Source organism: Dunckerocampus dactyliophorus, chromosome 20, assembly GCF_027744805.1.
Source record: "Dunckerocampus dactyliophorus isolate RoL2022-P2 chromosome 20, RoL_Ddac_1.1, whole genome shotgun sequence".
In the NCBI taxonomy this organism is placed as follows: domain Eukaryota; kingdom Metazoa; phylum Chordata; class Actinopteri; order Syngnathiformes; family Syngnathidae; genus Dunckerocampus; species Dunckerocampus dactyliophorus.
Window position 1 is genome coordinate 3301168 of NC_072838.1, and position 17689 is coordinate 3318856.

The 17689-nt window shown below is 43.5% G+C and overlaps 1 protein-coding gene across 15 annotated transcripts in view; it reads left to right on the forward strand.

Moving 5' to 3' along the window:
• The window catches only part of clasp2 (cytoplasmic linker associated protein 2), a 78016-nt gene that overhangs the window by 50727 nt on the left and 9600 nt on the right, over positions 1 to 17689 (forward strand). For 4 of the 15 annotated variants that reach the window (XM_054763918.1, XM_054763920.1, XM_054763921.1 and 1 more), the window contains 6 exons: positions 1090 to 1263; positions 3425 to 3532; positions 4354 to 4460; positions 7586 to 7741; positions 7832 to 7923; positions 8005 to 8068. In XM_054763918.1, coding sequence (XP_054619893.1) covers positions 1090 to 1263; positions 3425 to 3532; positions 4354 to 4460; positions 7586 to 7741; positions 7832 to 7923; positions 8005 to 8068 — 701 coding nt within the window. Of the gene's footprint in view, positions 1 to 1089; positions 1294 to 1401; positions 1447 to 3424; positions 3533 to 3791; positions 3855 to 4353; positions 4461 to 4586; positions 4611 to 7585; positions 7742 to 7831; positions 7924 to 8004; positions 8069 to 12763; positions 12824 to 13219; positions 13223 to 17689 lie in introns of all 15 variants that reach the window. The other 11 variants (XM_054763913.1, XM_054763914.1, XM_054763923.1 and 8 more) reach the window with 6 other exon arrangements.

A 17689-nucleotide genomic window follows, 5' to 3' on the forward strand; every position in this document is an offset into this window, starting at 1 on the left:
GCTCTGCCTCCGACACCTCCATACCAACGGCAAACCAAAGTTCATCACCGCAATGGATCGCTGCTTCAACGCCTGACACCGTTCCAGCAATCCCGTGTCCGCTCGTAAAGCACTTAAGCCGCTCCAACTAAGTTTTTGCAATGTTTAATCACCGCCCGGGCAAAGCTGGCGAAGCAGCAGTGATGCAGCGTTCAAGATTTCTGCGTTGGCGTAGCGGGCCCAAGGCCCAAACTTCCGTCTAGCGGCGCCAAACTTTGACTGGGCGTTGTTGGAGCGGTGATTAACTCTGCCGTAGCGGAAAATTGGTAGGAGGGACCATCAGCGGTGGCCGAGCATATACGGCATTGCCTTAACAGGGGCCAACTTCTGTTAAACAGTGGTGCGCGGTTACGAGCGGTGATGAATTTTTTTCACTGTTCCCGGGACGCTATAGCAAAGTTCGGGCGGTGTGACCGGGGCTTTATGCAGCTCAACAATCCCACCGCGTTCAAAGAGAGAAAGCTTTTTTTGCCTTTGCCATTAAGAGATCATGACAGTGTGAATATCTGACACTAAATCACATTCAATCCACATTTTTGCCAAGATTTTGACTTTTAAAGGCTTATGATCAACTTTTGATCCGCTGATAACTAGCCTATTTCACTCAAATGATTCTTTGCTTACTGCTTACTCAAAATGTTTTTTGTCTCACTCCCATTTCTTCTTTTTGCATTTTGAAGCTCTACTTAGAACCTCCTTAAGATCCAACAGTGCAAAATGTACATTCTTGACATTTTTCAACTGGCCTTTACATTTTGATCAGGACTGTATTATGTACGCACAAGCTCCATCAAATGCCTGTGAATGTCACATTAATGTGTGTAGCTTAGCTCTGTGTGGTTAACATACAAATGTAGACACTAGTGTGCGTGTTGTTGTTGTTAGCATAACTCGTCCTCATCGTTTGGTCTCGAGGATGCAGGAAACTGATTGCACACACGTGATGGTGCTTGGAAACTGGGTGTCACCAGGACAATGCTATGATGATGATGATGATGATGATTAGTTAGCAGAAGTCTGAATTTATGTCTATATTCTCTCTCTCTTAAGCGGGCAGTCGCAGCGGCTCACCCGGCCGTGTGCTGACCACCACGACACTGAGCACCATGAGCTCCGGGGCCCACCGGGTGCTGGCGGGGACCACCGGGGACGGCCGCAGGCGGAGCCGCATTCCTCGCAGCCAGGGCTGCTCCAGAGACTCTTCGCCCACTCGTCTGTCTGTCGGTGAGAAGCGGGACGCTGCTTCCGGACGCTGTTAGCACAAACACAACCATGTTTCTCCGTGAAATGTGTCTCCTCGGAACTCAACCTTCCTGCTCCCTGTCCTTCTCTTGCCCCCCTGCCCTGCATCCTGTCCTCCAGCTCCCTCCAGCATTAGCTCTGTCTACAATGGCGCCAGCAGAGGAGGTAAGGCCCTGCCTGCTGACCGACTAGACCGCCCCCGCCATGTCTCCCGCAAATACTCCAAATCTCCTCAGTGTCTGCGCTCCCTTTGTGATTCTTCCAATCTTTCCTGCATCCCAACCTTACGCCATGCCTGATGTCCTTTCGTCTCTGCACTAACACGACCCCCACAGTGGACCATGAACTTCTCGCAGGGAAGGGACCGGCCAATTATGCTTCAACGGGTGGTTTTCACCCTCTTGACAGAGGCTGTGATTAACCCTGATTGGCTGGGTGCTGCTGAGGTGATGAAGAGTGCAATTAAGACGTGGACTTGATTGCGAATGCAGACCCCTGCCCTCCTGCCTGATTCCGGACACCGCTAAATAAATTGAAAGCTCCTTTGTCCTCATTTTGTGACTGATGAGTGGAAATATCCCACAGTTGTTAAATGTGAGCACAGCCAACGTCGGGGTGCATTTCAAGAATTGTCCTCAGGATGCTCCCATCATGGTTTTATGCTGCCGATACTGATAATCCATGAGTTTTTATTTATTTATGAGTGCTATTGGCCAGGGGTGCCTTATAAGGTGGAAGAGTTAGAACAATTCCAAGTTCCCCTGACTGCCCGGGGCCCAAAAAAATTGGTAATTATTACAAAAAATAAAAAGGGGAGGGGACCCAAAGTGACTTTTTTTTTTTCATGGGCCCAGAATTCCTGGTTGCACCCCTGCTATTGGCTATATGATATGAAAAATGGAACCATCAAATCACCTTCCTTTCGACAAAAACATGTTTGACTTACTTTTTCAAGAGAACATGTATCACTGGTGAAACTTGCAGAGGGTGCGACGACTCCTTTCACGAGACTTTGGATGTGAGAGTACATAGTCTGGCGGAGCTCTAGCAGGGCTTCCAGGTATCACGCAGTCGGGCCCGGTGTCTTCCACCGCTGAGAGAGGCTGGTCATGTCGTCTGATGAATTATTGTATTTTTCTGTTTTTTTGCTTTAGCCTTCTGACTCTCACACACATACGGGCGAGTGTTCAGCGTTTTGGCTACATTAGCTGCCGTTTGACTGATGATCACATTGTGAGCCTCAAAAACTCACCATACTTCGTTAAGTATTTGTTCTTCAAATGCCGTATTAATTGAAAACTTTTTATGTGCTACACTGGCGAGATGTTGTTTTTGTGGCATGTTTCGCAGGGTGCAACATTTATATCACTCTCACAAACAGAATGTAAGTTGCACATGGCAGACATGTTTGTTTTGGGTGTGGCATGCCTGCGCAGTGTGAAGGAAAGGGGGCGGGGGATGATCACTTACAGGCTGTCGGCTGCAATAGTCCGAGACAGAGGTGGTCTGGTTTTGTGATCGCCGTTGAAAGGCATTTGTTGGCATATGCCGATCGCGTGCTTTTTCATGGAAATGGGCCGATACTGATAGGTGGCCTATCGATTGGAGCATCCTTGTTTTTTCCTAATCAGACAAAGGAATTTGGTTTGCAACCGAGGCTAGGTGTCCACACATTTGAAAAAACGCCTTTGCAAGTGGTCAAGTGCATGCCAAAGCAGCAAAGGTCGCGCTGTTAATGCTACACATAAGCCTGAAGACAGTCATTGCTGGAAAAGGCACAAAAACATGCCTTGTTTGGATGGGTGTGGCCAAAAAGGAGGAACATAGATGTTGATCTCCATGTTGAAAATTGGTGCTTTGACCTCCACCCGCAAGCTGGAAGATGCCCCCTGATGCAAGTTGACCTGTGCTCATATTCTTTTTCATATTCATGTCCTTTCCTGCTCCTTTCACGTATCCTCTCACGTTTGTCCTTTCTCTTTATGTCTCGCTCTCTGTTTCACGCTCCACGTCGCTCTTCTCACGACCGATGTTCTTCCTCCTGCTCCCTCTCCTCCGCCTCCTCGTCTTTCCCTCTGCTGCGGTGCGGCTCTCGAAACCCCCTCCCCACCGCCCCTCACCTCGTTTCCCCGGCTGGCGTCAGCTCGGGGCAGTCGTATTCCTCGACCCAGTATGAGTCAGGGCTGCAGCCGCGAGGCCAGCAGGGAAAGCAGCCGGGACACCAGCCCCGTACGCTCCTTCGCACCCCTTGGTGAGTAGCAGCCAAAGCCCCACCACCCTGGAGAGATGATGATGATGGCGTGATGATAGCAGTGTAGACATTTTTTAGACCTTTTTTGCCGTCTTATGAAAATGTATTTGAGGAAATGAGAGAATCCCAATCACTTGCATGTTTTTTTTTTTGGGCCTTTCCTGTCTGCACTCACATCCTGCCATGGAGCAGCGCCGTGGTTTAGCCATAAACTGTGTGTGTGTCTGTCTGTCTGTCTGTCTCTTAATGTCGGTTGCAGCCACACGGAGCTACTCTCGCTCCACTGGAGCTCTCCACACACCTGACGCTTTTGGGGCTGCAGGTGAAGGCTGAGTACATCTACTTCTTCGTACCTCAAACACCCACCCAACCACTCCGCCTTCATTTTTGCTCTTTTTAGTGCCTTGCATCCTTTAATTGTTGGGCCGCTACCTTTTTCTGTCGTTCCTTTGCCTTTTTTTTCATATTTTGATTGATTTATTTCTTTATTTTCTACATTTAGCTCCAGGATGCCGACCCCTGCAGTGGAATCGCATGTTTCCCCCCGTTATGTTAAAGCCGCCGTTCTGAGCAGCGTCATCTATTCTAGCAGGGGACGCCCGCGCGGCCTCTTTGTGTGGTTTCAGCCATTTTTCCTCCTGAAATGTCGTCTAACAAGTCATAACATGGACTTACACTCGTATGTGTTCTTTGATGAGCAGGAGTCTTCCCTAGTGTTTTGTTTTGTTTTTTTTTTATTCTTTTCCACAGCATGTTTCACCCCCTCGTTGTCCATCATCTTTCGTCTCCTCTAACGTCCGTCTGTCTGGTTCTACCCGCAGGGTCAGCTTTTGGTATCGGTCAGTCCAGCCGCCTGTCGTCCTCCGTCAGCGCCATGAGGGTTCTCAACACCGGATCGGATGTAGAAGAGGCTCTCGCAGATGCACTGGTATTAAAAAAAAAAAAAAAAGTGTCAATGTGTGTTAGCCACACTTCCTGCAGGGTGCGTGTGTGCGTGCGTGCGTGAGTGTGTGCATAAACTAACCCTGCTTCTACCTCTGTTTAATGCTGTCAGCTCTTGGGAGACATGCGATCTAAGGTCAGCCTCTGTTTTCCCCACATCTTACCCTCGTTTTGTGTTGTTTAGCACTTGGAAGAATACCATTGGTGCATTTTGACCCAGAAGTGCTTGAAAGTAATTCCCCGTGAGGCAGGGGTGTCCAAAGTGCAGCCCAGGGGCCATTTGGGGCCTGCGGTATATTCGAAAAATATAATTGAACATTAAAAAAAAAAAAAACAATAGCAAAAATTTAAAAATCAGCAGTAACTTTACAAGAACAAAGCCAAAATATTAAGAGAAAAAAGTTATAATCTTAAGAAGAAAAAATGTATAATTTTATGAGAATAACGTTATATTTTAGCAGCATGGAGTTGAAATATTAAAGAGACATTTTTTAAATTACAATATCATGAAAAACAAGTAAAACAATGAATAAAGTTGTAATTTTGGAAAAATGTGTTTTCAGAAAAAAATATGTTACAAGAATAAAGTTAATATACACTAGGTCCCCAACTTACGAACACAAGCCGACTGGTCTACAGTATATTTTATTTTATTTTGCCTTGTAGTCGCTCAATCAGTATTTATACTGCTACTGTACATGCTTGACCAGTAGAGGGCACTGTGACACTGCTAATGCAGCCTTAGAGTTAATGGGACCAACAGAGGAAGAGTTAGACGCTAGGGAGATAAAGCTAAATGGAAAGCTAAATTATACAACCCGGACAGAGCGTGTGATTAAAGTTTATGAAGAGTTAATAGGCCTGCTTAATTCTACACCACACACAGAACACTACAAGTACCTCTTTTAGAAGAGTCTAACGATGACGACCATTTGTCCTTTTTTTCAATAACTCCTCCTCCAACTCCACCACAACAACGTATGCTCGACCACTCCTCTTCAAAGGTAAATAACATTTATCATTACGTATTATTATATCATTTTTATTGTTTTTTTCATTAATTATCCTGGTTTAATATTACTACAGCATCCAAACTCATATTTACATACATACACATATACTGTATATGAATACACGTACATGTAGTACCTATATCATTGCTAATATTACCTTTTCCCCTACTTAAGAATGATTCGACATAAGAACGGTCGTCTGGAACCAATTGTGTTCGTTAGTTGGGGACTTAGTGTATTATGGGAATAAAGTCGTGATATTTGAATATAGTTGGAAAAATGTAAAATAAAAATTACAGCAGAAATGGAAAAAAGTTGTAATTTCACGAGCATACATTTATATTATGAGGAAAAATTTCATTTTAGTAGTTTAGTTGAAATGTTAAAGAAAAAAATATGCCATTCGTAAGTCATCGTCTTATGAGAAACAAACAAATCCAAGAATAAAGAAAATAAAGAAAATTTGGTTGGTCAAAAAGTCATAATATGGGAATAAAGTAAAAATATGGGAATAAAGTCATAATTCTGAGAAGAACATTGACTAGAAGAAAGTTTTAAAAAAAAAATCAGAAACAGCAAAAAGTTGCAATTTTATGAGGAAAAACTTGTAATATAATGAGGGGAAAATGTCATTTTGTTGGGTTGTTGTTTGTTGGGACAGCAGCCTAAGCAGGAAAGCCCAGACCTCTCCCCGAATACTTCATCCAGCTCCTCCTGGCAGATCCAGAGGTTTTCCTAGGCCAGTTAAGAGACATTGTCTCTCCAACGTGTCGTGGGTCTTCCCCGAGGCCTTCTACCGGTTGGATGTGCCTTGAACACCTCCCCAGGGAGGCGTCCTGGAGGCATCATGACCATATGCCCAAGCCACCTCATCTGGCTCCTCTCAATGCGGAGGAGCAGTAGTTCTTCTCCCGAGTTACTATGACAGAGCTTCTCACCTTATCACTAAGGGAGAGCCCAGTCATTTCGGCCACTTGTACCCACAATCTTGTCCTTTGGGTCACTTCTCAAAGCTCATGACCATAGGTGAGAGTAGGAACGTAGCTCGACCGGGCAATTAAGTGCTTTGCCTTTCGGCTCAGCTCTCTCTTAACCACAACGGACCCATGCAGATTCTGCAATACTGCAGACGCCGCACCAATTTGCCTGTTGATCTCGCATTCCATCCTTCCCTCACCCATGAACAAGACCCAAGGTACTTAAGCTCCTCCATTTGGGATAAGATTTCATTCCCAACCCGGAGATGGCGCTCCACTCTTTTCCAGGCGAGACCCATGGACTCGGACTTGGGGATTCTCAGCCCAGCCGCTTCACACTCTGCTGCGAACTGATCCAGCTAGAGTTGAACATTACGGCTTGATGAAACCAGCAGAACCACATCATTTGCAAAAAGTAAAACAGAATCGGTGCGAAGCAAACTCTTGACACTGGTCATACAGGGAACGTCCTGCCTGAATTATGTTGACCGGTACCCCATATTCCCAGAGTACTCCCAACAGGATTCGTTGAGGAACACGGTCTAACGCCTTCTCCAAGTCCACAAAACACATGTAGACTGGTTGGGCAAACTGCCGTGCACCCACAGGGACCCTGCTGAGAGTACAGAGCTGGTCCACAGTTCCACGACCAGGACCAAAACTACACTGCTCCTCCTGAATCCGATATTCAACTATTCGGCAGATGCTCCTCTCCAGAACTCCTGAATAGTCCTTAAAGGAAGGCTGAGGAGTAATATTATGAGAAACAAACAAAACAAAGAATAAAGTTGTAATTTTTGGAAAATTAGGTTGGTCAAAAAGGCGTAATATTACGGGAATAAAATACAAATATTATGGGAATAAAAGTCATAATTCCGAGAAGAAAATTTACTAGCAGAAAGTTGAAATATTTGGAAAATTAAAAGAAAACAACATCAAAAATGGGGGACACGATCTCGGGTTTTTAAACCTTATTTAACAAGGAAGGATGTATTGGTCAAAATGCACGCCATCTTCCCCATCCGTGCCTACCTGATGTAGCTCATTAGGGTTATTTTGGTTTTGTTTTAAACATCCTGCCTAATTGCCCTGGTCTACATCCTCGTTTGCTTCCCTGACAGAAGAAGCCAGCACGGCGGCGGTACGAAAACTATAGTATGTACTCAGATGACGACGCCAACAGCGACGCCTCCAGCGCCTGCTCAGAAAGATCCTACAGCTCTCGTAACGGGGGATCCATCCCGACCTACATGCGGCAGACGGAAGATGTGGCGGAGGTCAGCAAGAGCAGCTGCACGCCCTTCTTTCACACTCTTCTTTGGCTAAATCCATGAACAAGCCTCTTCATCCACCAAATACCTGTCCAGGTGCTGAATCGCTGTGCCAGCGCCAACTGGTCTGAGAGGAAGGAGGGCCTGTTGGGCCTCCAGGCCTTGTTGAAGAACCAGCGCACCCTCAGGTGGGCCCTCATCCACACCACAACAGACGAGCATTGTCTTTGCACCTCACGTTCCTCACCTTGTCTTCTTTTCATGTGCAGCCGCGTGGAGCTGAAGAGGCTGTGCGAGATCTTCACTCGAATGTTTGCAGACCCGCACAGCAAGGTACAGTACGGCTGCATGGCGTGCACGTCACACACATGTACCCACTTTGCCTTGGTTTACACCATATCCCATCATTCCTCACTGTACCGGATTCTGCCCCCCGACAACGAGGAAAAAGGACTAAATGACATTGTAAAGACACACTTGCACACCTGGATGCATGACACACAAACACACACACACACAGGCATGCAGAGTGTGCCGCCGACTTTTTCCTAACGGCATGCCACGCCGCAGTGTGCATCTTACTTTTGACCTCACTTCTTAGGACTATCGCTCTTGAAGGCGTGCTCACTGCGTTTGCTGCCACTTCGTGAATGGCACACACACGTATACACATGTGTACATTACGGGTGTCGCGAGAGCTCGTGTGATGAGATTAAAACGTGACGATATTTCTTGTTTGGAGAAAAGATGAATCGCGAAAACAGGGCAGCCAGAAGCCAGGAAGACTGTGAACTATGGCAAGGCTACTATGAATGAAAATACAGTAATATGGAAGTGACAGTGCACGAGGCATTATTGGAAGCGCACTTAAGTACTTCATGCACACCCTGCAATTCGGCCTACCTTGGCGTTCACTGCGTCAGCGAATGACATGTGGGTGTTTGTTTCATGGGAGTTAAACAGCCGCTTGCTACTTGTTGAAGCTGTGATCAATTTTACTTAGAGATTTGTCAGATCAATCCACGTAGATGTTTGGACTTGTCTGCACCCTTAATTACAGAGCGCTTCTATTGACGCTCATTGCATTTGCATCACTTTCAAGCACCTGTGATTACCGGTTCCGTTTCATAACACACCTCTCATACATAGAAGAGATCCGTGTTGACAATTTAGAGACGTGTTTGCCATGTTTATCAAGTAAGTAATATACTGTAAGTGTTTCTTGTATCGTGCATGTTTTATGGTAATTAAATACAAGCCATCAACAAAGGTGAAGAATCGAGCGGGAGGGAGCTCCACCTCCTTAACACTATGCAATCCACATCTGAAAGCTGTAAAAAAAAAAAAAAAAAACTCCACAATGCGTTGGTGTCCAAAGTGTGGCCCGGGGGCCATCTGTGGAGCATGGCTCATTGCAGAAATAAAATAAACAAAAACCCAGCAAAAGTGGAAAAATACAGCAAAAATTCATAGTGTAACTAGAAAAAGCCAAAAAAGCCAAATTAGGGATGCTCCGATCAGGGTTTTATGCTGCCAGTACCGATCATCCACGACTGAAGTCGGCCAATTCCGATCACATGGATTAATTATACATTTTTATATTTATTTACGATGAGCGCTATTGGCCAGGGGTGCCATTAAAAAGGAAAAAAGTCAGGATAATTCCAAGGTCCCTTGACTGCCAGGGGGCCCAAATAATAGGTACTAGGGGTGTAACGGTTCGTTTTAATAATGATTCGATTTGTATCACCATTGGTGGTTGCCAATACGATTCAAGAACGATTTTGGTTCATTTAGAACGATGTGATCCGAAACGATTCAATAACTTTAAATCCATTCAGTAACTTTTTAGCCAAAAATTCAACCAGTGTGCCTGTGACATAAATACCTGGATACTGCACAGTGCAGGTGAGGTTTCCTAGATTCCTGTTGTTTTTTTGTCAGGGAATGAGTTATACATGATTAATAATGGTGACATACTTTAGAATAAATGATAAGTGAGTACAAAAAAGGAGTTAAAAATGCAATAGAAAATGAGGATGAACAGAGGGTGGTATAGCTTGCCATGATGAATGATTTACTTGAAATAAGGCAATGCAAAGCTGCACTTTGCACCAAAAGGTGAGGGACACGAGGGACAATTCCTCAGCAAATGAATGTGGTACGGTGTCTTCAAGTAGATGTTGAAACATTCTCACCTGCCGATTGCAGCAGGGGCTTTTTTGTGCTGATAATCCTCCTGATCAGAGCAGCCATTTGAAAGAACTCTGCAGCAACTCGCAAGTAATGAGGCTTCCTTGTACCTTTGGCCGCTGAGAGGGTCGGGATGGGTCCTCCGTCTTGGCGACGCGCTTACCAGAGACACTGAACAGGATACTGTGGTATGGTGGGTTTATAATAACACCAAACCGGGAGAGCAAACAGATACTTTGCATGTGAAGTGATGGCAGACGGTGTGCAGCAGTGTAAGGAAACGTGCTAGTGCAAAAGAAGAATACACTAAATCCCCTAATAACGAACATCCGACGTGCGAACTTTTGGAGATACGAACACAAGCCGACTAGTCTATATTTTCATGTGTTTTGCCTCATAAGTCCATATTTATACTGCTACATGCTTGACCAGCAGAGGGCACTGTGACACTGCTAATGGCACCAACAGCGGGAGAACAAGAGGAGGGGAGGAGGAGAGAGAAAGCTACATTGTAGCTGTATGATACAACCCAGACAGAGCGTGTGATTAAAGTTTATGAAGAGTTAATAGGCCTGCTTAATTTTACACCACCCACAGAACACTACCTCTTTTAGAAGAGTCTAACGACGACGACCATTTGTCCTTTTTTTCAATAACTCCTCCTCCACTACCAACAACGTATGCTCGACCACTCCTCTTCAAAGGTAAATAACATTTATCATTACGTATTATTATATCATTTTTATTATTGTTTTTTTCATTAATTATCCTGGTTTATTATTACTACTGCATCCAAACTCATATTTACATAAATACACATATACTGTATATGTATACACGTACATGTAGTACCTATATCATTGCTAATATTACCTTTTCCCCTACTTAAGAACAATTCCACATCAGAACGGTTGTCTGGAACCAATTGTGTTCGTTAGTTGGGGACTTAGTGTACATAAGAAACACGAGTGTAAATGTGTGACAAAACACGAATGGTCAACAAAAATTACGGCTTCCCAGCCTTTCCTCTCTTCTCCTTGCTCCCCAGCACAAGCAAGTGCGTGCCATTTATTGCTTGCAACGTAAGCATATGTTATGACCTGGACACGCCAGGCTGGATGATGTCACTAAGCGTCACTGCTGCTGGACCGGGAAACTATCGTCAAGAGGCATCCAAACGTGCTTACTTTACATATTGTCCCCATAAATGTCACTGAAAAGGAGTTTCAAATAAGGACATATGAGTTAAATAGGAATACTGAATGAAGTGAATTAATTGACCAAAAGAAGAAATAGCTACTCATCTGTGTTTCACAGGTCAACTGCAACTCCCATGACCACCACATACCCGGAAGACGATGACGTCACAGACACAGACTGAACTTTATCGAGTCTTTATCGTTCAAAATGCAAAAAAAGCACACATCCACATAAAGCATGCCGTGCTTCAATTCAGTGCTTTATTGTCAATATTGGTTCAATCGATGGATTACCTCTTTAAACAATGTTAGCTCGTTAGATCGATCGTGATTTTTTTCATGGGACCCAGAATTCCTGGCTGCATATGTTACTAACATTTTGAAGAGAGCATACTCTATATCACTCTGAAACTTCTAGAGGACAAGACGCCTTCTTTAAGGGGACTTTGGTGAACCTCATGTCTTTCACTGCTGAGAAAGGCTGCTCATCTCGTCCAACGTATTCAATTATTTTTCGGGTTATAGCTTAGCCGTCTGATTGTGACACACATACGGGCGAATGTTAGCCACATGGCTGCATTAGCTGCCATGACTGTGAGGCTCCAAAACTCACCATACTCTGTCAAGTGTTCTTCAAATGCTGTATTAAACCTTTTTAACGTGCTACAACCCTGCTAGGTATATTTCATGGCACGTTAGCAATTAGGTTCCATACGGCAGACATGATTGTTGTTGTTTTGAAAGAAGTGGGAGGACGACACTGTTAGGTCAAGACACTACACTGCACGAAAGGGTCACTGCGGGCGGCAAAAGTGCTAGCCACAAAAGTGCTAGCCACAAGTGAACGGCACTTGTGATCGGCGTTTTATCGGCTTATGCCGATCACAAGTTTTTTTTACAGAAATCGTCCGATACTGATCGTGGCTGATCGATCGGAGCATCACTACTAATAACTAATAAAAACACAAAGATTTGTCTTTGAATGCATATGTATGTATAATGTATATACTGTATATGATGTTTTTATTATAAATTGTATTTTTTTTAAATGATAAATATCAATGACAAGTAGATAAGAGAAAAACAGTGAGCCGCATTATTTATTATTATTATTATGATTATTATTAGACAGTATGACCAGTCCCGGGTGTACCCCGCCTCTCACCCAAAGTCAGCTGGGACCCCAGCAACCCTAATGAGGATAAGCGGCATAGAAAATGATTGGATGGATTATACAGTATATTATCATAACAGTGGTTTATTTGGCCTCAGAAAATGTTGACAATAATATTTTTGAACATCAAAGATTTCAAAACACACCTGCATTGTTTTGTGACTCTGTTAAATAAAGTTTTTGTCCAGTCTTACTTTTTCATTGTACTTTTTTTAAAATTAAGGTTAAAGTTAAAATCTCCTCTCGTTCTCGTGGACTCAGTCTCGTGCATCGTCTCGTCCCGTGACACCCCTAGTGTACACACACGTGCACACAGCCCTTCGCTCTGACTAACCAGCTGCCCTGCGCACCATCTAACACGCCAACAGTACCTCTCCGTCGCCTCACACGCGTCTTTGGTTTTTTTTTTCTTTTCTTTTCTTTTCTTTTTTTTTGACATTTGATGATTTCAATGAATTTCAGCGAGACTCCGGCAGGGTGTATGGCACGGCAGAATCCGGTATAAGCTCAGCCTCCTTCAAGGTATTGCATCTCACCACAAAGAATCTCTCTCTCTGTCTCTCTCTTTCTGTCTCTCTGTTGCTCTCTCTCTCTCTCTCTCTGTCTCTCTCTGTCTCTCTCTCTCTGTCTCTCTCTTTCTGTCTCTCTGTCGCTCGCTCTCTCTCTCTCTCTGTCTCTCTCTTTCTCTGTCTCTCTCTCTCTCTCTCTCTCTCTCTCTCTCTCTCTCTCTCTGTGTCTCTCCACCCCACCACCACCCACCCATCCGTCCCTCCCCCACATCATCTTTTGGTCCTTCATGTCTCCTGCACAAAACCTCACCTAGACAATATGTCCATCCTGGATTGAGTGTCTACTTCAATTCTAATCAGTCTCTCTTTCTCTCTCTTCTCCATGCTGCTTTTCGCTGGACCTCCCCAGAGAGTAAGTTTGACTTTGTTGTCCTGCTATGTTGTAATGAAAAAGATGAAAAGCTAACAGGTTGTAACGAAGATGGGATTTAGGGCCGTTCCTTTCCAAGAGCCGTTCAAAAGACTCACTCGTTTTGTTTTGTAGACGTCGACCTTGGCTGACTGTTGTTTTTTTTTATCAGAATCATTCAGATTTACCCATCCCACCAATATCAAGGGGTCACCAACGTTTTTTCTTGCGAGAGCTACCTTTAGAAAATGAAAGTGGCCACGAGCTACTCATTTTTGTAGAAATGATTTTCATACCTTATTTCAACCCAAACAAATCAAATATGCTTGTTTTACCAAAACATTCACAAAATGCTGGTATCCACAGCTCACATTTTATGTTTCAGAATACATTTCTTTCCAGTGTTCTCACATTATTAACTAAAAACCTGAATGAAAAGCAGGCTTGCGGGCACCTCATGTGGTCGTGGGGGGCTACCTGGTGCCCGCGGGCACTGTGTTGGTGACCCCTGATCTACACTATTGTTGTGAATTATTGGGAAACATTGATGGTAAATTCATTTGGCTTGTGTTTTTATTGTAGACATTCCATAAGCTGGTGCTACAGCCCATGTGCCCGAATACAGGGCACCTTGCTGGGTACAGCAGGTGGCTCCTCCTGCTCTATACACTGGTTCCCATGATAGTACTGTAGTGATGTGGCAGTAGTAATGTCATGATATTTGATGAGGACTAATCAACAGATATACCTGTAGTTGGTCAAATCCTAATTTGCTCCAGTCCTTCTTACCTCCAGGTGTGCACAAACTACACTGACGATAAAATCTAAATTTATAAAGTAGATATAAAACGTTATTGGTGTCATTATTGGTCTTGACAAGCAGAAAGTTATTGGTATCGGTTTGAAACAAAAAAAAAAAGGTATTATCTTTTCATGCCTTATACTTTAAGTTAATTTAGTCATTTCTATGCTTGAAAATGCTTAAATTAGGTCAAGAATATTTGCTTAAATGTGAATATATTTGACTAATAATATACCGTAGTCAACCATAAAAGAGCGACATTTATGAAATCATTTTTGAAAAAATGCGACAGAGTGAGAGCGCGACGTTGAACCGAGTCAGCCATTGTGCTGGTGTTACACTTGTGTGGAATGTATGCACTTAAAGTACTGAGTATAGAGCGGGAGGAGCCACCTGCCATGGCCCAGCAAGGTGCACTGTATTTGGGCACACACTCTGAGCAGCCGGTGTGATGCCACAGAGGTCCCCCCCCCCCAGAACAATTGGTGCACCTAGTGGGCAAAATGTCTTCCTCTGAAAGTGAATGTTTGTTTCACAAGTGAGCTCAGGGCCGTAACATCACAGGCAGGAGAAATAAGGAGCGCTTGATTTGCTCACCCGCAGAGTAATCTCGCCTCATCAGAGTGTTTTTTTTTTTTTTTTTTTTTTAATTATCGGTTATCTGAGCTATTTTTAATTAATCGATATGACGTCATAATTCCCTCATAACCGGCCCGATTGTGCACCCCTAAAATGTTGTATTCTACACTGGTCACTAGGTGTCGCTAACAACACATGTACCAGACTTGATTGGTGGAACAACAGGCTTGTATTGCCGGTTTAAATTATCTCACAACAGGCCCAATAATAACATTAATATTAATAATAATAACACAAGCTACTGTTGTGGCCGTAATCCAGCTAAAACTCTTATGTCGTAATTCTATCTGCCTTAAAGAATTCTATCTGCCTTAAAGGCTGGACAGAACAGAAAAACCTATGTCTTGTTATGTCTACGATATTGGATAAAGGTGACTATAGGGGCGTTATTTCATGTGTAGAGGGCTCTTATAATATTAAAAGGCGTATTTAAAAGGTGGTAAACAGTGAGTCCCTATAAAATCCATTTTATTTTTTCCCCAAAGTCCGTTTTATTTTTTTCAAATTCCTTTTTTTTCTGATTAAATTTTTTAGAATTCCATTTTTGACCTTTTCCACTTACAGTATTTTACCAGCATGGAGTGTGTGCTATTTGTCTTAGTGAATAAAATGTCCATGAATGAAATGCAAAAATCCTTATATTTATTGATACAATACAGCGATGGCCCATTTTGTCCAGTAACTGAGAAGTGGATGTAGCTTGGCTAACTTTTCAAATGGGATGTCGGCCTCAGCGCATATTGCGACAAAATCTTCAGCAAACTATAATGCCCGTGATTGTGATTCAGGAAGATGTAATCATGCAATTCCAACTATGTTATTAATGTATATATCATATTTTTATGACACGCTTAGTTTGTTTACACAACTAGACAAGATGTGGCAAACAGCGCTCTCATTTTCAAGGCCCGAAGTGTGTTGTGTGTGTTGAGAATGTCTGCACGGTTAAGACGAGCTGGGTGCAAGAATAAATCTGCCTCTCGTCTTTTTTCAGTCAGAACCTGCACGACGTGGGGGCATAGTAAAAGGTCCTTACATTAAAGCAGTAAAACACCCCACGCGGTGAAAATATACTCATCCCGCTAGAGTCGCACACACACACAGCTGCGCTAGCATGCTCTGAAACTAAGCTAACACCGCTAGCTTCCATTTACGCTTCGTACGAGAGGAGTTTGCCCTCAGTAGTAGTGTTTGTGATGAGAGTCCGCCACGTTTGAGCGGTCCGCCAGGGAAATACTTCCCCACACGTACTTTCCCTCTCCTCATGGTGACATCATTTCATGCACATGTCACACTTTCCGCAAGATACTATGTTTAAAGGGATACTTAGGATTTTTTTGACATGAAGTTGTATGACATCCCCATCAGCAATGTAGTCAACAGCGACTCAACCTCCAATCCTCAAGTCTCCTAAGTCCAGTTGTGGTCGGATTTTGGTGATGTGTCCCAAGTAAGGAGTTTGCCTTGTCAAAACCATGTGTGTTCGAAAGAATAATACATTTGCATCACAAAAATGCCTCCTCAAAAAAATCAGACCTCACAAATCGCTCTGCGCTATGTATCTGTCTCCCGACATTTTCCTGCGCACTTTCGCCTCTCCATTCTTGTGTATGTGATGAAGACGCTCGCATGTACTTCCGCGCTGGAGCGCCGCGGCCATCTTGTAGGCATTTTTGTGATGCAAATGTATTTACTCTTTTGAATGCATATTGTTTTGAGAAGCCAAACTCCAGCCTGGGACTACGTTCTTCATCACCAAGCTCCAACCAGAACTGGACTTAGGAGACCAAGTCGGGGTTGAGTCGCTGTTGGTGGACTACACTGCTGATGGGGATGTCAGACAACTTCATGTCAAAAAATCCCTACTATCCCTTTAACAATAAATTCCGTTTTTATTGGCCAATTCCACTATTCCGTTAACACGGAAATCATAGGGCGCTCAAACAGGTTTTTTATGCTTGAACTACCAAAGTATTCCATTTATAAATCCTACTTTTTGGGAATTCACTTATGGTCGTCGTGTGTGGAACCAATTAACCGGCATAAACAAGGAATTAAACTGTATACCTCATTTTTGCCTGATTTCACTGCCACCAAATGAAAACTAACTCTTTCATTCATGAAAGCTCCAAAACGAGGCATTGATATCTTCTCGATATTTACTTTAAGCACGATATCAAAAACAACCGTATCGTTCATATCGATATAGACTGAATTTGCATTGTGTCTCCCTTGTCTCGCGGCACTGTGTGTGAGCTCCTGGCCCGCCCCGCTCCGTGCATGCAAGAGGAGGCAGGGAGGGGTGGAGCAGAAGCCCGGCAGCTCAGTCGAGGCAACAGCGTCTGTGGTGGAAGAATTAGTCAGAATGTGGCCCTAATACTCCGTTGTATGTCAGTAATTTGGAGGTACTTTGAATTCAGAGCATAAAAAAAACTTTTTCACCACCTTACACAAACTGTGCGCTGGCTGCACGACTCCTGCAACAACACAAAGCGATGTTAGTACATTGCTAAAGATATGGTCCCCGTTGCAACAGTGGAAAAAACGGCTTTAAAAATCTGCTGGAAACAATGGATTTGCGATGTCCAGCGAACCTCGCCGTCACAACTATTTAGCACGACAAGCTCTACCACAAATGTACCGAAGTCAGACAGCCTGATGCAGTTGACAGGTTGGTGTTACTGGCACTAAATAAGGACATGCTTGTGTCCTAAAAAATACTACTGTTCAATTAAAAGTATTTTTGAGTTGCTGACATTTTAAAATGTCCTCTTAAACCGGGCACTCCTTCATATTTTGTTCTTTTGTGTTTAGCTGAGGACTTGCTAAAGGTCTGTTATAAAATAAGATTATGTTTGACTTTTTCTGTATTTATTTCAAAAAGAGAATGGCCTACTTTATTTTAGAGGCTATTTTTAGATACGATTTTTTTAATGCGCATCTTACATGCAAGCTTTAAAACTTCAAAAAACATCCTCATGTTAAGTATTTTAAAAAACAACTTGACACGCATATCTGGCTTATATTTT